General features: G+C 47.3%; 1 protein-coding gene across 1 annotated transcript; it reads left to right on the top strand.

The window, feature by feature from the left end:
- cubn (cubilin (intrinsic factor-cobalamin receptor)) lies at window positions 1-22,618 on the top strand. Its single transcript, XM_063912504.1, has 67 exons — window positions 1-172; window positions 677-806; window positions 1,668-1,763; window positions 1,956-1,994; window positions 2,081-2,182; window positions 2,347-2,450; window positions 2,740-2,866; window positions 2,946-3,114; window positions 3,239-3,370; window positions 3,449-3,544; window positions 3,741-3,862; window positions 3,993-4,185; window positions 4,282-4,400; window positions 4,517-4,751; window positions 4,840-5,021; window positions 5,095-5,257; window positions 5,335-5,525; window positions 5,634-5,790; window positions 5,884-6,059; window positions 6,189-6,354; window positions 6,473-6,698; window positions 6,785-6,915; window positions 7,127-7,316; window positions 7,410-7,570; window positions 7,652-7,833; window positions 8,130-8,286; window positions 8,455-8,642; window positions 8,757-8,916; window positions 9,106-9,287; window positions 9,897-10,065; window positions 10,262-10,443; window positions 10,544-10,697; window positions 10,879-10,995; window positions 11,071-11,184; window positions 11,373-11,501; window positions 11,635-11,767; window positions 11,851-12,056; window positions 12,147-12,328; window positions 12,411-12,603; window positions 12,762-12,959; window positions 13,139-13,285; window positions 13,455-13,645; window positions 14,233-14,401; window positions 14,688-14,862; window positions 14,947-15,125; window positions 15,383-15,592; window positions 15,685-15,825; window positions 16,034-16,218; window positions 16,358-16,529; window positions 16,675-16,878; window positions 17,054-17,203; window positions 17,295-17,416; window positions 17,567-17,792; window positions 17,872-18,059; window positions 18,252-18,408; window positions 18,525-18,674; window positions 18,770-18,958; window positions 19,035-19,164; window positions 19,299-19,516; window positions 19,659-19,858; window positions 19,939-20,101; window positions 20,197-20,405; window positions 20,888-21,032; window positions 21,420-21,601; window positions 21,796-21,961; window positions 22,083-22,318; window positions 22,400-22,618. The coding sequence occupies exons 1-67, from the start codon at window positions 60-62 to the stop codon at window positions 22,505-22,507; spliced, it is 10,878 nt and encodes a 3,625-aa protein (XP_063768574.1). The 5' UTR covers window positions 1-59; the 3' UTR covers window positions 22,508-22,618.
- The last annotated feature ends 412 nt before the right edge of the window (window positions 22,619-23,030 follow it).

Here is a 23,030-nt window from a genome sequence, read left to right on the forward strand (position 1 = left end):
AGCACATCAGAGCCCCAGTGAAGTAGTTTGGAGAGTTTAGGCTGCACATCTCTTTCTCTATGGCGGGGACTCTGCGGCTCTCGTGGTTTTTCTTCGTGCTCTTTTTCCTCTTGGCCGGGCTGCAAGGAGAGCCCAGCGACACGGGGCAGAGACGGAGCGCCAGCAACGATCAGTGAGTCTGTGGTGATCAGAATGGGATGAATTGCATAGTGGTGGATCGAAAAGGAAGGCCTGCTGCAGTATTTAAAAGCACTTTACTTCTCAGCTGAGCAGTATATAAAAACAGTCCTGTGATTAATTTGAGACTTCTCGTTTCACTGTTTTTATTTCATTTTAGGGTTGTCAGAAATTCTCTTTGAAAAGCAAAATTATTGAACCTTTATTCTAAACAAATCACTTATTCTCCGTCATGTAGGAATTCTTCTCCGAAGAGGAACAAACTTCCTGTAAAAATTAGGAAAACATGTTATGTTTAGATTATTTGGGGTTTTTTGTTTAATTATTTTTACACTGATTTTAGAAAATGATCAATTCTCTGAATATAGGAGTTTAATAGCCTGATGATTTTTTGTAAACACACCCCTATAGCACAACCCTGATTGACCTCATTGAATCTGATCTGTGCAATAATATGAGCACAGAGATTGTTGATGGAATTTGTGATCTGCCCTCATAGGCCTCGTATGCTGTCAGATAATGGTCACCTCGTCTTCAACACTGGGGACAATAAAGAAATCCGCTTCCAGACGTCAGCCAACGGCCGGGTTAAAGTGGGGGATGAAGACCTCACACAACTCATGACCCAGGTGAGCCTTTTCCAATACTTACATATATGAACACACACAGGACAGGTGATGGAATAGCCCAAGTTTCACATGATAAATCACAATTTAGGGAACAGAAGTGCACTGCTGATTTAATGCCTTTCATTGTGGGCACAAGAACCATGAAGCATACAGTGAAAGTGTAGTGTTTCTGAATGTGTTCACATCCATCATGCTTAGAATATCCTTGCAATAACAAAAGTATAATGGTTCATATTCCAACCCTGTCTCCTACAAGCTTAACTTCCCATAGATAAACTGCTTTCTTCACAGCTTCGAGGAACATTTATTTTGCCCCGATAATTGTCGCAGTATTTTTCTCTTTGTTGAATCAGAGTTGTTCTCCCGTCACTTCTCCAACACCCCAGCAGCAAGCTCATTATCCTCTCCAAACAAACCACCTCACTGTGTAACGGTCTCATTATGACTTCTTATCAGCTTTACACAACTGGAAGCGTGCTGCTGCTCATATGAGGCGGTGAATGATTGACAGGGTAGGAAGCAGACGAAGCAGATTCGACGGGGCCAAAGATCAGGGGTCAGGTGCATTAACAGTGGATTAAAACTAACTACTAAAAACTACTTTTAACATGTAAACAAGTTGCCAACAGTGCCATAGAGCTTTCTTGTTTTTTTCTTCTGAACATTTGTGTCTCTTACCAAAGAAGCCCCTCATTCCTCTTGTTTGAACTCGTTGACCTTTGTCTATTTCTGGAGATATATTGTTCCTATTGTGAGTTAGAATTGTGAATCAGACCACACTACTGTACTGATTTTATATAATGTAAGTGAAGGACTCCTCAGCTTTTGTTTACTGATGTTTCCATAACTGTGTGATTTCAGATCAAAACCAACAAAGCTGATATCAGTGACATTAAGACTCACGGAGGTGGAGTTTCCCCTGAGGTCACAAACAGACTAAACCAGCTGGATACCAAGGTAGGACATCCAAAACTAGTTCTGTCAGAATCTTGTATGCCTGTTTAGTTATTAAATGCTTAACACGTGTTTTAATACAAATGGAAATCAAAAATACAATAACTTTGGAGCACAAATGTGTCGCTTATTTATATGTTTTTAAAGACATTTCATTATTTTTTCTGAGTTCTGAATACAAATGCTTCTTTCCAGGTGACAACTCTTGAGAGTAAAGTCTCTGCACTTGAAACGGTAAGACATTTAAGAACCGATTTGTTGCAAATAAAACACTTCCCCATTAATGTCATGTTTCTAACCTCTCCTCGTCCCCTCTGCAGACGGTGCAGAAGGTGTCCTGCAGCAGTAATCCCTGTCAGAACGGAGGAACCTGTCTGAATTTGCTGAACGCGTACCACTGTGTGTGTCCCAACAACTGGGCTGTGAGTGCCTCTCTTCTACTCTGACAATTATTCTAATCATGTATAAGTATGTGTGTATATGTCTGGATAACATGTGGGTCTTTTATCATCAAGTTTTGTCTTATCTATAGTTCATATTTTCATCATGTTCCTCCCCTCTCCCCTTCTCTTTCTGTGTGTGTCAGGGTCCTAACTGTGCGACGGATGTGAATGAATGTCAGGTGTATGCAGGAACACTACAGAGTTGTCAGAATGGAGCAACCTGTGTCAACACCCCTGGATCATTCACGTACGTCTTTGGAATAAAAAAACAATTAGCTTAATTAGCATCACCTTTTCTTGAGAAACTGCTTGGAGGTAAGGTACTGCAGATGCCACAAATCATACAGAAACAACAGTCTACTCCAGATCAGCCAACCAGAGGGCAGCAGAGAGTAGTCTCTGAGTTCTGTCAGATGTTATATGATACAACTCTGTCTGGAGATGAGTTGTAAACCCCCTACAACAGATTCAGGCCGGTAACAGCTTGTCTATAATTTGGTTTATCATTCTGGACCGGCCATTCTGTTTCTGTGCAGTTGTACCTGTTCTCCAGAGTGGTCCGGGACTCTCTGCACGGTGCGTTATGATGACTGCAGGAACGCTGGGCAGAACCTGTGTGAACACGGCACATGCATCGATGCAGACCGGATCACACCTGGACAGGTAGACAGACGCTTATCTTTCCTGCTCTTTTACTGAGTTTCTTTGATTGTATTTACTGACTTTTCTCCCCCATAAACAGCCTAAATATACATGCATCTGTGAGGATGGCTGGGAGGCTCCAGCAGGGAACCCGTCCTGTGTGGCCGACGTGAACGAGTGTAACCTTCCCACAAAACCCTGCTCCTCCAACCCTGTTGTCCCCTGCTACAACACGCCGGGGTCCTTCTACTGTGGAACCTGTCCTGCTGGTAACACTCAGAACACTCTCTGGTTTTGGGTTAGATAGCAGAGTATAGCCAAATCTAGGAAGTATTGGTATATATGTATATTGTTATAAGCAGATCTGCTTTAATATCCTCTGATATGTCTCAGGTTGGCAGGGCAATGGCTACAGCTGTCAGGATGTGGACGAGTGTTCGACCAACAATGGCGGCTGCTCCTCTGCTCCCGTGGTGCCGTGCCTGAACACCATGGGCTCCTTCCATTGTGGGGCCTGCCCTCCAGGTATAAAAAGAGCCTGATCCCGAGCAGTATAACAAATAAAAACTTGTGTGGTTTTTAAAGACGGCTCTTCCTGTGCAGGTTATGAGGGCGATGGAAGAACATGCACCCAGAGCAACATCTGCGCCACCAACAATGGAGGTTGTCACCCACTGGCTAGCTGCACATCCAGCCTAGGTAAGTGTGTGTGGATAGGAACTTCAATATGTGGCTTACTTTTGGAATAATCGTGCTGTGTCTTTCTCTAATAACTTCGTGCAAGGTCTCAATAAAAGGGACTTTATTCACACAAGTAAATGTCTACAGTTTCCGAACTAGCAAAGGGACGTCATCATGTGTTATTCTTCTCTCTCCACCCTCACACATCCACCAGGCTCCAGCATCCCTGTATGCACCTGTCCTCCAGGATACATCGGTAATGGCTACGGACCGACTGGCTGCACCCAGACCAGCAACATCTGCTCGACCAACAACCCCTGTGTCAACGGGCAGTGTGTGGTGAGTGTGTGACATGGTGTGCTTACAGATACGTATATATCAAATATATTCTCAAGAACTAAGAATCCACACCTGAATCCTTTAGTGGAGATACATTCTCACTGTCTGACTGCTGCTGCCCTCACAGCCGACCACCTCCTCCCCTGGCTACCTCTGCTCCTGCAACGCCGGCTGGCAAGGAGTCAACTGTGACCAGAATATCAACGAGTGCTTAAGCAACCCGTGTCAGAACGGAGGAACCTGCACCGACGCCGTTAATGGATTCACATGTACCTGCACCACCCAGTGGACCGGACCCCTCTGCCAGACGGCACAGCAAGGTATGGACACACAGAAGATATGGAGGGGAAGGGGAGAGAAGAATCTAATGACTGCTTGTTGTATTAATATATCCCTACATGTGTGTGTGTTGCCAGTGTGTGGAGGTTACCTGACGGGCCCTGCTGGCAGCTTCAGTTATCCCAACACGCCGGGTCATGATGATTACGATCACCAGGTCAGCTGTGCCTGGGTGATCCGCACCGACCCCAACAAGGTCAGTACGGCTCTTTTCCTGCGATTTGTTTCCGAAACACTCTTCTGCAATGGTTTTCTTTATTGAAAACATGAATCAAATGCCAGAGTAGGATTCATGTGGTTTCTCTTCTTCAGATCCTGCGCATCACCTTCCCTTTCTTCCATCTGGAGAGCAGCACCAACTGCAACTTCGACTTCCTGCAGATTCACGACGGGGACAGTGCCTCTGCTTACCAGATAGGGAAATACTGCGGCACCAATAACCCCCAGGAGCTCTTCAGTTCCCACAATGCCCTTTACTTCTGGTTTCGCTCCGACCAATCTGTTAGTGCTGACGGCTTCACTGTGGTTTGGGAGTCCCGGGACCCAGGTAGACCGTGTTCTGGATTGGTTAGTGAGACTGAAAAAGTAAGTTAGTGGGCGAAAATATAAATGACATCTTTTCCATCTCTTCTCAGTGTGTGGAGACGAGCTTACCGCCCCGTACGGCAACATTAACTCACCTGGTTACCCTGGAAACTACCCACCCAGCAGAGACTGCTATTGGTCGGTGACAGTGGATCCCGGTTTGCTCATCACCTTTGCATTCGGGACTCTGAGTCTGGAGCAACACCCCGACTGCAGCTTCGACTTCCTAGAGGTGAGGAAGGCTGGATAAGCTCAATCAATTACAGCTTCTTGCAGTTTTGTCATTATGTGGCCTAATATCACAGATCCGGGATGGTCTCCTCCCTGAAGACCAAGTGCTGGGGAAGTACTGCAGCACTGCGTCCCCTGCCCCCCTGCAGACCACCGGTCCGGCTGCATGGATCCACTTCCACAGCGACCACAGTGTCTCTGACCGAGGCTTCCACATTACATACACAACCTCACCGAGTAAGAAACTGGCCTATATAAAATAACATGCCCTAGCGAATGAAACCCCCTTCCTCATCCTTGGTGTGTAATTCTAGGTGACCCTGGCTGTGGTGGTACCTTCACTGACAGTGAGGGTGTCATCATCTCCCCCAACTGGCCCAACGACTACTCCCACAACAGGCAGTGCATCTATTTGATCCGGCTGCCCGTCGGTGAGCGGGTGTCCCTCAACTTCACTGACCTGAACCTGGAGACTCACAGCAGCTGCACATTTGACTATGTAGAGGTAGGACTTGTTTATAACTCACAAACGTCTATCCTCATTCAAGATCGAGCTTAAAAAGTGTATAAATACTGACATGTTACCTCTTCCTCTTCCTCTACCTCTCTCCAGGTGCGTGACGGCAGACTGGAGACTGATCCTCTGATCGGGAAGTACTGTGGGGTCACTCGGCCGGCTCCCATCACCTCCAACTCAAATTACCTGTGGATCCGCTTCAGGTCCGACAGCTCAGTGAGCCAGGCTGGTTTCAGAGCAGTCTACACTGTTGGTGAGTTTTTACACACATGTAAAAAGACAGCGTGTTCATCCAGTCAGAAGTTGAGGCTGTATCCTCACAGACGTTCACCTCTTCCCTCCCCAGCTTGTGGAGGTACTCTGTCTGGGACTGGGCAGCTGCGCTCCCCCTACCATCCCAACGCCTACCCCCACAACAAGGAGTGTGAGTGGGTCATCAACCAGCCGGAAGGATATGTGGTCACCCTCAACTTCCTGTCGTTTGACATTGAAGGAGGAACCTGCCGCTTTGACTTTGTCGAGGTAAACCAAAAAACAAATCCCAAAATCAAACGAGTCAAAAGTCTTTCGTTAGGTAACTAAAACTGTATAAATACAGAGGGCTCTTTATATTTAGTGGGTGTATGTAATAATGTCTCCTGCGTCTTCCAGGTGAGGGACGGCTCCTCTTCCAGCTCTCCTCTGCTCGGGACGTTCTGTGGTATTCAGATACCGCCCATGCTGCAGTCCACTCAGAAATCTCTGTACATCCGCTTCAAGACCGACTCCTCCGTCAACAACTACGGCTTTGAGGCAGCCTACGGCTCCTTCTTGGAGGGTGAGACTAAACATTGAGGATAGGTTTTAGAATCTGTTCTCTATTTTCCATTAATGCTAACATAGTTGCAGATCCTCAAACTCTACTTGATGCTGTTGTCCTTTCCCTCCCGTTCCAGGCTGTGGTGATACTCTGACTGCTCCTTCGGGCTCCATCACCAGCCCCGGCCACCCCAACAACTACCCCCATGGAGCTAACTGTACCTGGTACATCAGTGTTTCCCCGGGCAACCTGATTCGACTGTCCTTTGACTCCTTCAACCTGGAGTACCACCTCAACTGTAACTATGACTACGTGGAGGTGTACGATAATGGCACCGTGCAGACGGGAACAAAGATCGGCAGGTAGATTGTGTATATTCTCGAAAGAAGAACGCTGACCATCGTTTCGTTCTTGTTCTTGGTGAGTAAAGAGATTTCTGTACCCGCAGATACTGTGGGCGTTCAGTGCCTCCCTCCCTCACCAGCACGGACCGCCTGCTGACGCTGCTGTTTGTGTCTGACAGTAGTTCGGTCGCTGAGGGATTCTCTGCCAGCTATGTCTCCCTCAATGCCACCACAGGTACACCATAGTTTGGTGTTAGAGTCTTTTCTTCAGGTTTTAGTGAATATATTTCACATAAATGAAACCATTTAGATGCACAAAATAAACCACTACAGGAAAGGAACACTCCAAAAAACAGAATAGGGCCCCCCCCCCCCCACACACACACACACACACAGCAAGAATCTGCAATCTCCTCTGATTAGTCTTGTACTTTCTCTCCCATCAGACTGCAGTGAGACTTTCACCACCTCTACCGGCTCCTTCTTTTCGCCCAACTACCCCGACTACTACCCCACCTACAGAGACTGCATCTTCAAGATCATCGTGCAGGTCAACATGCAGATTATGCTGAACTTCACCAGCTTTAACCTGGAGGGCACGCCTCCTACCTGCGGATTTGACTTTGTGGAAATCAGGTGAGGATGATAAAAAGTTACAGGATAGGAGTCTGAAGTCTGCCGTGCACAAAGATCTAGATGGAAACATTTGAATGCCTTGTTTTCATTCAGGGATGGTGGCTATGAGACGTCTCCCCTGATCGGGAAGTTCTGCTCCAATCAGGGGCCTCCACTCCTGGTATCCCATAGCAACCGTCTTTGGGTCAGATTTCGCTCGGATAGCAGCGTCACGCATAGTGGATTCATGGCCCACTGGGATGGCACGCAGACGGGTGAGTGGTTCATTTTGCACAATGAAACATAAAATCCTCATTCCTTTGCATCTCCCAGTTCAATTCATTTCATTCTCCAAGGCTGTGGAGGGACGATGGCGACGGCCTCTGGATTATTTTCCTCCCCGAACTACCCACTGCCCTACCACCCGAACGCTGAGTGCTACTGGAGCATCAGGACCAGCAAGGGCAGCAAGCTGCAGCTCTCCTTCTCCGACTTCCACCTGGAGTCCAGCAACGCCTGCTCTTTTGACTACCTGGCTGTGAGTGCTGGGCTCACAGTGGGGGAGCGTTGTGAAGTGGTTTTTAGATGATTGTTTCCAGGCTGAACAGTGTTCATAGTTGGGATAATGACTGAAGTGTTGTAGGTAGTAAAAACAAGGGTAGAAACACTTCAATAACATTTGTAAAGGTATATTAATACATTTCCTGAGTCATTTTTAAGTACTTTAAGGCTGGATTTAGGGTGTACAGATGTAGGGTGATCCTGGTGTGGTTTATCTATCTTCTTTCCCTTGTTTTACCATTAAGATCTACCTGTGTGTTTGTGTGTGTTCAGGTGTATGATGGGAACAGCAGCACTTCTCCAGAGCTGGCCAGGTTGTGTGGCAGTCAGCCGCCCAGCCCCATCAGCTCCTCCAGCCATCACCTGTACGTCAAACTGCGCACGGACGGCAGCGTCAGCACAGGAGGCTTTATCGCAACATACACCACCAGTACGCACACACACTCACACACACTCAGGCTGAAGATGCATTATGAAAGAGTGTGCAGATGCAAAAGTGTTACATTTTGAGTTGCATGTGCACATTTAAGTAAATAAGTAATCCAATTGTATTTAGTTTTATTGCAACGTATGATAATCTTTCAGTAATTGTTGTCAGACTGCAGCGGCATGGTGATGTCCGGCCCAAACGGAGTAGTAGAGTCTCTCAACTTCCCCATGGAATACCCATCCAACTCCGAGTGCAGCTGGACCATCCAGGCCACCAGCGGCAACACCGTCAACTACACCTTCACTGCCTTCCAGGTGGAGGCCACCTCAAGCATTTGCGACTATGACTACGTCAAGGTACAAAAATCGATTCATCAGCTGTAGCACGAGATAAATCATGTCCTCCTTGTCATTTCTCCAGTGTTAGTTTTGTCTATGTATTACTCTGAGCTCAAAACACTTTGTCCCTAGCTCTTTGACGGGCCAGACCTTCAATCCCCTGTGATCGGTACCTTCTGTGGGTACAATCCTCCCCCCGCCAACACCACCACCAGCTCAGCGCTCACCGTGGTGTTCAGATCCGACAACTCTGTGTCCCTGTCCGGCTTCAGGATGGTGTGGTATCAGAATGGTGAGAGGGCAATGTTGTTGTGGGCCAGACTAAATCTAAATACACAAAGAATCTTCCTCTTTTTTCAACATTGGGAGATAGGGTTTGGCCTTTGTGGATGGCCTTGCTCTTTAAGTGCTTAGTGTTCAGTGTTATCGTAAGCATTTATGCAAAAAAGATCTGCCCCTGACATGCTGTGTGTCTCTGCAGGCTGTGGCGGGGAGCTCTCCGGTCCCACGGGCTCCTTCAACAGCCCAGAATACCCCAACAAGTACCCAGAGAACAGGGAGTGCATCTGGTACATCAGCACATCCCCTGGCAGCAGCATCACCCTCACTATCCACGAGTTCAGTGTGGAGTTCCACCAGGACTGCAACTACGATGTCCTGGAAGTAAGATATGGACCTGCCTGCTATTGTGAAGTGATGCTGGAAAATTCTGACTAACAAGAAACATGCTTTTTTCATCTTAATCATAAATTCAGTTCAGGAGAATCATTTTTCCTGTTTCATGTAGCCGGGTAAAAACACTGGCAGGAAAAGAGCAGCAGTTGGTGACATCATGTGTCAGACTGTGGTAATAGCATCTTACTGTCTCTGCTTCATGTTTAGGCAATGTGCCTTACTGTTTAAACTGCAGTTAGATCAATCTAAAACAATGCATATAAAAGGATAGTGTTTCCATTATCTAAACTGTATCAGAAGCTGCTGCTAAGTGTTGTAGGAATAATGTAATGGAGATTTAGGGACAATATTTCAACCTGAAATGTGGTAGATTAATAAAGTAGCATACAAGTTCCTTAGAAATGGCTGACCTTACATCCCACAGGACACAGATATGATTAAGAAAGTAATAATATATTAGTTTATTCATAACTTTAGGCCTGTCCAGGAAATATGACCTTATAATAAATGACTCCACCGTGTAACTGGTGACCTTTCGATGTAAAATACACGGAGAGCAGTATTGCATTTTCTTCATTAATGCGATCCTCTCCTCAGGTGTATGGAGGTCCTGACCTGCTGGCCCCTCAGCTGGCCAAGCTATGCACCACCACCTCCACCCCGCTGCTGGTCTCCAGCACCGGCAACCTGCTGACTGTGCGCTTCAAGTCCGACGCCTACGTCAGCGGGCGAGGCTTCAACGCGAGCTGGGCTGAAGTTCAGGGAGGTGGGTGGGCGTTAATGACCGAAGCCTCAGCGCACATAACATAATATAATATACTATGTACAAGGTTTCATAAGGGGGGGGGGGGAGTAACACGTTCTCTTCAAAGTGAAATTTATTATGAATGCAGGGTGTATTTTTAACTGAAAGAAAGTTAAAGTACCTCAGTCAGCTTCAATGGACTGTCCCCTCCTTGCAGGCTGTGGAGGGCCCGTCACTGCTCCATCAGGGGAGATCCACTCTCCGTTGTACCCGAACAGCTATCCCAACAACGTGGACTGTTCCTGGGTGATCAGCGTAGATCCCAGCCACAGAGTCTTCCTCAACTTTTCTGATATGGACATTGAATTTCATAGCAACTGCACCTGGGACTATGTGGCTGTGAGTGACTGAAGCTCCCAGCTCTTACCTTGATCTGGGGTGTCAGTGTTTTCATGTTGGTTGCATAGATCTAGTGAACAATATATCTATCTCTCCCTAGATCCATGATGGCCCAAGCATATCTTCCCCTCTGCTTGCCCATGTGTGTGGCACCACGCCTTCCTCCATCACCGCCACCCAGAACACCGTCTATGTTCGCTTCAGGTCCGACCTCAGCAACAGCCACCGTGGATTCAGCGCTCGCTTCTCTGAGGGTGGGCCTCCTTTAACTTATCTATTCATATCGCAAGAAAATGGATGAAATATGAAATCCATAAACATATAGCATGATTTTTAGCGACTCTGCTAGAGAGCTTTACAAAGTTTCAGCAAAAAATAAGCATTTCTGTGTCTTTAAAACATGAATTCTCAGTCTGTAAATGTTCTTTTTAACAGCTTGTGGGGCATCCATCACAACCAATGATATCGGAGGGGCCATCTCCTCGCCCCGGTACCCATCACCATACCCGCCCAATCAGAACTGTAGTTGGATCATCAAAGCCCAGGAACCATGTGAGTTGGATTATTTGACGACTATAAAATAACTGTTTTGTTATTTTAACCGTTGCCTTGTCTTTCTGTGGCCAGTCAACCATGTGACCCTGTCCTTCACTGACTTTGAGTTGGAGAGGATCAACTCCAACTGCTCCCATGATGCCCTGGAGATCCTGGATGGAGACAACTACCAGGCGCCTTCTATAGGTAGGTAATGTGTGTGTGTGTGTGTGTGTGTGTGTGTGTGTGTGTGTGTGTGTGTGTGTGTGTGTGTGTGTGTGTGTGTGTGTGTGTGTGTGTGTGTGTGTGTGTGTGTGTGTGTGTGTGTGTGTGTGTGAAAATCCGGTAAGCTGTAAGATGAAAGTGTAAATTCTATTTCTGTCAAATGTTCCCAGGGCGCTTCTGTGGCTATGAACTGCCGCACCCTGTGACCTCCTTCAGTAACGCCTTGGTGGTCAAGTTCATATCCGACCGCTCTGTCTCCAAAAGAGGGTTCAGGGCCACCTACTCAGCCTCCACCTCCAGTATGATACACCAGTGCTGCTACACACACACACACACACACACACACACACACACACACACACACACACACACACACACACACACACACACACACACACCACTGACTCCATTGAAACTCTCCTTCCTGCTCAGGTTGTGGAGGAGACATGCTGATGGAGAGCGGCGCGTTTAACAGTCCCAACTACCCCGATGCTTATCCGCCGGATGTGGAGTGTGTGTGGACCATCAAGAGCTCACCAGGGAACCGTCTGCAGCTCTCATTCATGTTAGTCCCTTTGAGTGTCTGTAGATCAAAGTTCTGTGCTTTAATGTTCAATCTCAGTGACAGTCTCCTCTGGTTCTGTTCAGTTTCTTCCAGCTGCAGGGAGACACTAACTGCAACAATGACTTCCTGGAGATCAGAGAGGGGAACTCCACCGGGACTCTGGTGGGTCGCTTCTGTGGAGACTCGCTGCCCTCCAACTACACCTCTGTGGTCGGTCACATCCTGTGGGTGAAGTTCGTCTCAGACGCCTCCATCAGCGGAGCAGGATTCAGAGCCACCTTCGCTCACTGTGAGTCTACACACGATTCTGATTTATTAGGAAGAAGGTTTATATATAAAAGGAATAATAACAAACTTTGACTTCCTGATTGTTTCACAGTGTACGGCAATGAAGTGACGGGGGAGATCGGTCAGATAGCGTCCCCGCTGTACCCCAGAATGTACCCCCACAATGCCCACTACCGCTGGACCATCACTGTGGAGGGAGACAGCTTCGTCCAGATCCGCTTCCTGGACATGGACATAGAGGACGGGCAGAACTGCTTCTACGACCACCTCAAAGTGAGAGAGTGAAATCAGATTTGTTTCCTTTCTTTAATCAGGGAAGTGTCCATTAATACCTCATCCCTTTCTTTCCCTCCAGGTATTTGACGGCCCCGGCGTTCAGAACTACCCCCTAGGAAAATTCTGTGGCCTGTCCCTGCCCGCTCCCATCAGAAGTTCGGGAAGCGCCATCACCCTGCAGTTCATGTCAGATAACGTAGGCACAGGAAAAGGTTTCCTGGTGGAATGGACGGCTGTTCAGGACTCTGGACCCATACCTACTGTCCCACCAGGTCAGACAGCTCGTCCCTTTGAGCCATTTTATCCACAAATGTTGTTGACTTATCTATTATTACGTATATAGTGTATGTGCCTACAACTACAGTACCTCGACATCTTCATTCTCCCTCACTACAGTGCTAAATTAATAAAAGTGTGTTTCTTCTGTCAGGTGCATGTGGTGGGTTGCTGATGACGGGGGAGACTCCTGGCTTCCTCTTCTCTCCCGGCTGGCCAGAGAACTACCTTCCTAACCAGGAATGCACCTGGCTGATTCGCTCTCCAGACTCCACGGTGGAGTTCAACCTGCTGTACCTGGACATGGAGGACTACCCCATGTGCTACTTCGACAGCCTCGTCATCAGGGACGGTAAGACATGACGCCCTGCAGGATGAGACAGTGTGGAGAGTCCTAATATTGTGCATATATTACATAATATAACGTGTGTGTTTGTGTGTGTGTGTGTGTGTGTGTGTGTGTGTGTGTGTGTGTGTGTGTGTGTGTGTGTGTGTGTGTGTGTGTGTGTGTGTGTGTGTGTGTGTTTTCAGGTGATTCCAGTGTGTCCCCAGAGCTGACCACAGTGTGTGGGCGGGACCCTCCATCTTCCCTCCACTCAACAGGAGACTCCATGTACATCCACTTCTCCTCAGACAGCAGCATCCACGGCCGAGGCTTCAACGCCTCGTACTCCAGAGGTAACACCAGAGATCACACACGACCTTCTCTTACAACTCATTTCCTTGTTCTTAAATTTGCACCATCAGACACTAAAGCAAATTGGTATGTGTAAACGTACCTGGAGGTAATACAACTACTAACAAGTCGGTTAATTTATTTTGTTCATTATATCAATCTTCTTTTTAGGTTGTGGTGGGCTGTTGCATGTAGACCGGGGCGTGCTGAGCAGCCCCCGGTACCCCCAGAACTACCTGCCGGCTCAGGACTGCAGCTGGCATGTGATGGTGACGCCGGGCTTCAGGGTGTCCGTCACCTTCCAGAGCCCCTTCCAGATCGAAGGCTACGGGACTGTGTGCAGCACAGGAGACTACCTGGAGGTAAGAGGGTCCATTCTTTACCTAGCAACTTAAGATGTGAGATTGGTGTTCTAGAGAACAATAAAAAGCGTTATTGTCATGATCCTTGTTTTCTGTCTGTTCCCTGTTTTATTTTGAAATGTTTTCCCTCTGTTGTGTCATGTGTAGCTTTACTTCCTGTCTTTTGGTTTTCCTTCCTTCCTTGATTGTTTCATTGTTGTCACCTGTTGCCCTGTGTTTCTGCCTCCCCTCCCCAGCTGTGGCTTGTGTTGTGATTAGTGTCTTTGTATTTAGTCCTGCTTTCCCTTGTGTTCTCTGTCAGTTCGTTAGCGTCTTTCATGTATCAAGTCAAGTGTTTTTCATGTCCTGGATTTTTCCCAAACTTCGTATTTTTGTAAAACAGCTTTTGGAATAAAGCTCGCCTTTTGTTTGTACCCATACCTGCCTCCCTTTGTTGCTGCACTTGGGTCCTATTTCCCCAAACCCTGACAGTTATCTTATATCTTATTTTTCCTCTTTCTGTCTGTTTAATTAGATCTACCATTAATGATCAGTTGGTAAATTATGTATTTAACTACTAAATAATCCTCTTGCTTTGGTCTCCACAGCTCAGGAATGGTCCGGATGCTTCCGCTCCACTAATAGGGGGACGTCTCTGCGGTTCATCTGCCCCCTCGGTCCAGCAGACGACAGACAACCACCTCTTCATGCGCTTTGTTTCTGATGCCAGCAACGAGGGCTCTGGCTTCAAGCTGACCTTTGAAGCCCACAGTCTGGGTATGAGTTCCATTTTATCTGTCGCTACAGCATTCATCGACCGGGGTGGTGTACGTGCAGCAGTGTCAGATAATGCCATTTAGTAATCAATGACTTTAATGGAGAGCCAGATATTGACAGTGCGATGGACTGGGTGGAGTGGCCGTTAGAGTACCAGGAAGTATCCTGATGCTTCTATATTGAAGCTTTTATGTCACTAGTAATAAACATCTATAAATCTCCAGATACCTTTTAAGCAGATTTCACAGTGGCCTTACAAGGTGTGTTTCTCTCTGTCTTCCTGCAGCGTGTGGAGGCTTCATCGAGCTGAATGATAACGACCCTCCGGGGTACATCACCTCCCCCAACTATCCTCAGAACTACCCCCAGAACATAGATTGTGTCTGGGTCATATCTGTGCCCAATGGAGAAGCCGTCCAGATCGACTTTGAGGATGATTTCTACATTGAACCCACCGCCAGGTACAGATGCTACTCTATTTTAAACCTTAATTCAGATTCTCTCTTCCAACAACATGTTTTCAGGATTTTATTTGTGTTTCTCAGCTGTGCGTACGACTATTTGGAGCTGCTGGACGGATCCACTTCCAACGACGTAGTAATCTCGCAGCTCTGTGGCACCACCCGACCGTCTACCCAGCATTCAACAGGCTCCTCCATGCTGCTGCGGTTCCGCACCGACACCAGCGTCACGCACAAAGGCTTCAAGGCAAAGTACTCCATCGGTAGGCAAATCTCTGTTTCAGAATATGAATTAAACTCTAATTACGACACAGTTGGCCCTAAACTAACAAATAATATCCTATATAAGTACAAAAGCATGTCAGACTTTGTGTTGGTGATATTTTGGTTTCAAAGAAAGGCAATTCTACATAAAATGTTCAATATCAGGTTTAAGATTGTACACAGTTTGCAGTAAAATCGACTTGTCAGAGAACAAAGAGCCTCCCATCACTAATCCTTCCATCCTTTCCCTTTACAGCAACCTGTGGAGGCACCTACATCGGTCAGAGGGGTACAATCAAAAGCCCGGGTCTCCCAGCATCCAACTACTCGGACAGCTCCAGCTGTGAGTGGTACCTGGAGGGGCCGACGGGACACTTCCTCACCCTCAGCTTTGACGTCTTCAACCTGCAGAGCTCCTCGGGCTGCACCGCTGACTATGTGGAGATCAGAGAGTACAACGCCTCAGGTGAGAGAACATGGCTGGAAATGGACCCGGCGTCAGTATCGGGTCACAGAGCCACTATCACATACATTTCCTGTGTGGTACTTCCTGTGTAGGGCGCTTATTGGGACGATTCTGCGGCAGTGACATCCCCGCCCCCATGGAAACGTCTGACAGTTTTGCCCATGTTAAGTTTGTCAGCGACGCCAGCGGAAACGCACCCGGCTTCAGTCTGACGTTTGAAGCCAGCGTTGAAGGTACGGTCGTTTTATGAGAAGAAGATCGTATTTGTTGCTCCTCTTCATTTCATTCTCTCACTAAGGGTTTGTTCCATAGTTGCAGACACTTACTTCATAGATAATACAGCATTTAGTGCATTTATTTGTAGCAGCAGTTTAAAATAAAAGTAAACATCAAACTAGGTGTGACTCTCTTTGCTATACCCTTCCTCTTTTCCAACGGCAGTGTGTGGAGGGGAGCTGAACGCACCCTCAGGAACCATCTCCTCCCCGAATTACCCCAACCTGTACCCCCACAGCCGGGTGTGCCACTGGCAGCTGGTGGTGCCTCAGGGCCGCCGGGTCACCCTCACCATCAACGACCTGCGACTGGAGGATTCTGGATCGTCTTGTTCATTTGACTACGTTGATGTGAGTCCTTTCTCAGTTTAGCATTATCAGATGTAAGCACAGGAGTTTCACAAGTAACAGATTAAGGTATTTGGTTTTTTAAAGTGTTTATCTGAACATAGTGACTCAGTGTCTCCATGATTTCCTCTCTGTCTTCCAGGTTCTGAACGGGTTGCTGGATGACGCCCCCCGCCTGCAGAGGTTCTGTGGTACAGTCCCAGAAGGCACACAGGTGCGCTCCTCCGGTAACACCATGACCGTAGTGTTCAGCACCGACTCCTCTGTGTCCAACGGAGGCTTCACAGCCTCCTACTCCTCTGAGGAGCCTGCAGGTAACATAATCTCTCCTGGGAAACTTGTTTGTGATGCCAATTTCTCCTGACCCTTTCATCAACAGCAACTCAGTTTAGTCACCATTTCTCGACAGTAGCTTCATTTTCGAATGGAAGAAGTAAAACCTGTTTCCCTGTTTGTCAGAGTGCGGTGGAATCCTGGATGACCCAACAGGTGGGAACTTCACCTCCCCCGGCTACCTGGTGTCCAACTACAGCAACAACCTCAACTGCGAGTGGCTGATCCAGAACCCGCAGCACGTCAACTCCTCCATCGTGGTTATGATAGACGACCTTCAGCTGGAGAACCATCAGACCTGCGCCTCAGACTACCTCCAGTTCCGCTTTGGTGAGTACCACACAGGGGGAGGGAGGTCACAGAATGAAGTGTGATAAATTCAGGAAATACATATGGGTTAGAATCCTGGTTTAATTTATAGTTTTAGAAGCAGGATAGGAAATAAAAAATGGTCTCAGAAATGCCCATTTTTGTCATTTGTCAAACTTTCCTCCTCTTCCCTCAGGTGACGCAGATGGGGAGATGTTGGCCAAATTCTGTGGGAAGAACGCCCCCAACATTCCCATAGTGGTATTTACTCCACAGCTCTGGGTCCATTTCAAGACCAATGCTTTCCAGGTGGACCTGGGCTTCAAGGCCAAGTATTCGTTCTCTGGTAAGACGGACACAGGGTGTACTTATGTGGCAATTAATATTGGTCTGATCTGGTGTTCAAGGTTCATACAAGAAGGATTTTCTCTGTGCAGAGTGTGGAGGCTGGCAGACAGGTGAGGGAGGGGTTTTATCCAGTCCTAACTACCCTGATATCTACCCCAGCCCCAGTCGCTGTGCCTGGCTGCTGGAGGCCCCAGCAGGTCACACTATAAAGGTGAGTCTGTGCCATGACCCATGCTGTTAATTATACGATTTCTAAGAACAGCAAACGTGCTCACAGAAAGCTCTAGACTCCAGATGATTTGGACCACAGATTTTAAATGTATTCTAATTGCTTTGGTTTCTGCATCCTGTCCTCCTGCAGCTCACCTTCAGCTCCTTCCACCTGGAGCCCCACTCTCAATGTGGCTGGGACTCTGTCACCATTTTCAACGGAGGGTCCCCTGGCTCCCCTGTTATCGGCCAGTACTGCGGCACCACCTCCCCAGGAACCGTCCAATCAGGATCCAACAAGGTGGCTGTCGTCTTCCTGGCTGACCACAGTGTGTCCGGCGGGGGCTTCAGGGCCACCTGGTCTGCTGATTCCTCAGGTGGGTTTAGACTTGTTGAATTAATATATTGTGTATCAGCTGTACTGATTAGCCTAATCATCATTTTTTCCCCGGCCAGGCTGTGGAGGGGTGATCCACGCTGATAGTGGAACGATCAAGTCTCCAAACTATCCCCAGAACTTCCCGGCAAATGTGGAGTGTTCCTGGCAGATCGTCGCTCATGAGGGGAACCACCTGGAGATGAGCTTCAACTCTGAGTTCCAGATTCCTGACAGCAGCGGGACCTGCCAGAGCAGCTATGTCAAGGTACCAACCCAGAACTATATCAGATCAGATGTTGATTCAGGGGCTAATACGAGAAAAAAATGACTACAGATGATTATTTTTTGATTTGTTCCCTAGAATTCCTTGTTTGTTTGGATATTTTGGTCTTTAAGTTCAGACGGTTACCTCTAATTCAAGTTTAAAGCTCCTAAACACATATGCATTTCCCTGCAGGTGTGGTCGGGTCAGACCCAGAACTCTGAGGCTCTGCTGTCTACAGGCTGTGGCTCTGTGGCCCCGCCCCCCATCATCGCTCCATACAACACCATCACCAGCAGATTCCAGGGTACTGGAACCCCGGGGAAAGGTTTCTCCGCCTCCTTCAGCACCAGTAAGTCGATATATACTGTATATATTTGAACTCAGATGGTGGGCTCCTCTGTGTTTGTCTTGTAATGCTTTAAGTATAGTGAAAACACACAGAAAGTCTGTCTTTGTCTTTTTTAGGGTGCGGCGCAAACTTCACAGCCTCCAGCGGCCGCGTGGTTTCTCCAAATTACCCGTCCCAGTACCCCTTCAACTCCAACTGCAACTACATCATAGACGCTGGAGAGCAGACGGTGGTCGTCCTCACCTTCAAGGTCTTCCAAGTCGAAGGCAAGTGTACCTTTGGCAACACACACACCTGAGATCTGATTAATTAATGTTCTGTTCAGTATTTTAAGGTTGTGGCCTGTCTGTCTGTTGTTTAGCTCACTCCACCTGTATGTACGACGGGCTGAAGATCTACAACCTGGCTGCTGCTGGTGGCCCTCCTATTGCCACTGTGTGTGGAAACACCATCCCGGGGCCCTTCTCCAACTTTGGCCCCATGTTACTCAACTTCTACTCTGACGTTGTGGTCAACGACGGTGGCTTCCTGGCAGAATACACAGCCATCCGTAAGTGATGGGGAGAAATAAATGCCAATGGAAAGTCACCTCTGAACTGTTGTAGTAAAATGAGTGTGTTGTACAGCATGCGGAGGCTTCTTCAACAGCACCATGGGAACAGTGAGCAGTCCAGCCCTCTCTATGACCAACTACCACCACAACATCAACTGTACCTACCACATCATGGTGCAGCCAGACAGAGTGGTGGATCTCAAGTAAGATCCTGTCTTCACAGGGCCAAATATATATGTTTTAACCCCAAAAAGACTCAGAATGTAAGACCCGGGCTTAAGAAATCCGTAACAAGTGTCTCAAAAGTGAATTTCTGGCCTTCCTTTTCTCTTCGTAGGTTCAACACCTTCCACCTGGAGTCGTCCTCTTCCTGTCGCTATGACTACGTGGCAGTGTATGACGGACAGGACACCTTGGCCCCCCTGCTGGGGAGATTCTGCGGTGCAGTTCTCCCCCCCAATCTGCGCTCCTCCACCAACCAGCTGTTCATCGTCTTCAGGACGGACGCCTCAGTGAGCGGGATCGGCTGGAGGGCCGTCTACAGTGAGACGCTGGGTGGGTCCATGTGAGGGATGGAGCAGCTGTGTCCTTTTGTTAGCAGCTCATACATCCCAAAACACCAAGCAGATGTTTATCTGATCAGTTCACACATTAAAGCTTTGAAGGAGAGGGTAATGTGTGTCTGAATCCCCTGCAGGTCCGGCACAGGGCTGTGGGGGCTACATGTCCATGCCCATGGGAAGATTCGGGTCTCCGGATCCGAACCTGGACGACCGCTATGAGTTCCGCATGGACTGCATGTGGACCATCGAGATGCCGCCCAACAGGGTTGTCAACCTGACCTTTGAATCCTTCGACCTGGAGAACTCCCCTAACTGCCGCTACGACTATCTGAATGTAAAGAACCGCGAGCCATGGAAGCATGTTACCTGGCTTTCATCAGAACATAACAACTTCAATGTGTGTCTTCCTGTCAGGTGTATGATGGTGACAACATTAACTTCCCTCTGGTCGGGAAATTTTGTGGAAGCTTCATCCCGGCTTCATTTGTATCGAGCGGAAACTTCCTGACTGTTCACTTTGTCACAGACAGCTCAGTAAACAAGCGAGGTTTCAACGCTACCTACAGAGCTTTGCCGAGTAAGACACGCCCTACTTCACCGTATCCCCTGCAGTTACAAATAACCCCAAAACAACCGTAAATTCAATATCGAATCCTGTCTGCCTTCCCTCAGTGATCTGCGGCGGGACTCTAAACGCTACGTCCGCCGTGCAGACGCTGACCTCGCCTTACTTCCCTGGCGCCTATCCTCCTTTCACTAACTGCCGCTGGATCCTGGATGCTCCGTCCCAGGAAAGCGTCAAACTGTCCATCCAAACCCTCGTCCTTCAGCCCAGCCAGAGCTGCTCCACAAACTTCCTGGAGATGAGGGACTGGCCTGTGGTGAGTCTCATGGTGGCCCTAAATTGTGGTCGGGGGTAAAGGGCATTTATTAAGGCATCAGGAAGAACAGAGACCAAGCAAACACCTAGCCTGAGCATCACTAAAATAAATCACATAGAAAAGATTTTACAGTATTTCCTTCATCCTGATTGATCGAGGGGAGTCCTGCCACTCGTTTTGCTGTGCATACTGGGGAATGGTGACGGATGATCCTGCATAAAAATAAACCCTGTTCAGCTCTTGCTTCTTCTTTTTACAATACACGATCAACAGATGGACTCAGTAGCAGATTAGCTTTTTTAATAAATGCTTAAATCACATCTTCTAGCACTAAATCCTATGATTTGTCTCCTCTGCTTTCACACATAAAAGAAAATGGTCTAAAATGTTACGGTGAAGAAGTGAGAATAATCAAATGCATCAGTTAAACTTGTGTGTTTAACGTAATGTCCATTCTGATTGTGCGTGGCTTTCTTTTCCAGGGAGACTATGGACAGTCCCATAAGTTCTGTGCATCAGATGCTCACCCTCCAGACTTCTACAGCTACGGCAGGACAGTCCTCGTGCAATTCAAATCCGACGCCTTCATGGCAAGGAATGGCCTGAGCTTCACCTACCAGATCGCAGGTAGGTTCCTGTAGTAGTGTGGCAAAAACACATTTTATATCTTGCTCTAGTAGAGTAAATAAAGCTCAGTTTTTAAACAGAAGTCGTTCAGATGTGTATCAAACATTTGTACTAGTTTAAAGAAATCTAGGGAAACTGTGACTCAGAAACTGGCTGCCAATGGATAGCATATTCACACCTTCCTATAAATCAGCACCACTTCCCTGACATAGGAAATTACTTTTTAGTAAATATTGATGTCAGTACTACATATTCTAAATGACACCTATACATGACTTTACATGACTCCCCTCCTCAAGGAATTGGTAAAAGTGCTTTTGAAACAGTATGATGGGTACTGAGGGAACTTGGTTTCAGTATGTTGACTGTGGTGGTGGTGATTTCCAGGCTGTAGCCGAACTTATGAACAACCGTACGGCTACCTGAAGAGTCCGGGCTGGCCTGATGTGTACCCGCACAACGTGGACTGCGTCGTCATCCTGAAGGCGCCACAGAACAGCTCCATCTCCTTCTTCTTCGACAGTTTCGACCTGGAGAGCCACAGCTCATGTGAATTTGACTCCCTGGAGGTAAAAATAGCAGAGACATATTTATATAAAATCTGTATATTTCCCATATCATCTCATTGTATGCAAATGTAATTAAAATCACATACCATAGTCAAAGTGTTGCTTGTGTGCATTGTCTCTGTTCCACTTCATGTTGTATAATCAGGTATATCCTGTCTGTGTGTGACTCAGTTAATCACTCTCTTTTCTCTCAGATCCGTAATGGCAGTACAGCAGAGTCTACTCTGATTGGTCGGTTCTGTGGCAACACTTTGCCCAATCCAGTCTTCGCAAAATCCAACCAGCTCTATTTACGCTTCAAGAGTGATTTTTCGATGGCTCGTAATGGCTTCGAGGCCACATGGACCTCCTCCCCTAACGGTCAGAACCATTTTCTTTCTTTTGTTTAATATACAAACGGTCTGGGAGTGGTACAAATGGGTCATCATGTTTGCTCGCCCTGTTGTCTCTCAGCTGAAGCATCGTTGTGTTTGTGTACCAGGTTGTGGTGGCAGACTATACGGAGACCATGGCTCATTTGCAAGCCCCAACTTCCCAGGCACCTATCCCAACAGCACCCACTGTCAATGGGACATCGTGGCCCCCAGAGGCCGTGTGGTGACGGTCACCTTCGCCCAGATCAGTATCGATGACCCCGGAGACTGCCAGAACAACTTCTTGAAGCTGTACGACGGCCCTAACGACTCCTCCCCGCCTGTCGGACCGTACTGTGGACTGGTACGTAACCCGAGGAAGCTTTCAGAGGTAAAAAGTGTTGAACTTTTGATTTTATTTGTTTCTCCTGTTGTGTTTGTTCAGGAAACCAACATCGCTCCGTTCACAGCCTCCTCTCATCACGTCTACATCGTTTTCCAAGCCCAGTCCGCCACGCTGCCTTCAGGATTCAGACTCACCTGGAGCAGCTAAAAGATCACCGACACAATTTCCTAATCATGTTTGTAAGGTAAATCACCTGTTGTACATTTATTTTTTTAACTGATCAATGTAGAACTAATAAAACTATACTGACATAACAAATACATGTGTCATTTCTGATCTTCAAGTTATTTCAGAGTTCCAAAACCTTACTGACCTGCTGGTGCGACAGACTTAACAATCCCTTGTTCGAGCCTAGGATGATTGAAATTCTAATAGAGTTCATTCTAACACCTTATGTGATTGAAGGAATGATACAGTATCAGGGTCCGCTGGGTCGACTTTTTGCATAGTGTATTAAAATGACTCAGGCCCAATTCCTCTACCACAAAACTTCACAATTTCCGTCTTGACTTTTCTGATTGAGGGTCATTTTATGCATTCTGTGAGGAGATTGGAAGCTGGTTACCATGAAAGCCAATAGAGGGCACTGTTTGTCTGTGAGCGTGTTTGCCAGTGTGTGTCTTTTATATTATAGATACACATATAGTATTTCATTTTAAGATGCATCAAA

Source organism: Eleginops maclovinus, chromosome 21 (assembly GCF_036324505.1).
Source record: "Eleginops maclovinus isolate JMC-PN-2008 ecotype Puerto Natales chromosome 21, JC_Emac_rtc_rv5, whole genome shotgun sequence".
NCBI lineage: Eukaryota > Metazoa > Chordata > Actinopteri > Perciformes > Eleginopidae > Eleginops > Eleginops maclovinus.

Coding starts and splice junctions, on each gene's coding strand:
- cubn (XM_063912504.1), top strand. CDS start 60: ATGGCGGGGACTCTGCGGCTCTCGTGGTTTTTCTTCGTGCTCTTTTTC. Junction 1,995..2,080: donor AAGTCTCTGCACTTGAAACG/GTAAGACATTTA, acceptor TCCCCTCTGCAG/ACGGTGCAGAAGGTGTCCTG. Junction 5,022..5,094: donor GCAGCTTCGACTTCCTAGAG/GTGAGGAAGGCT, acceptor CTAATATCACAG/ATCCGGGATGGTCTCCTCCC.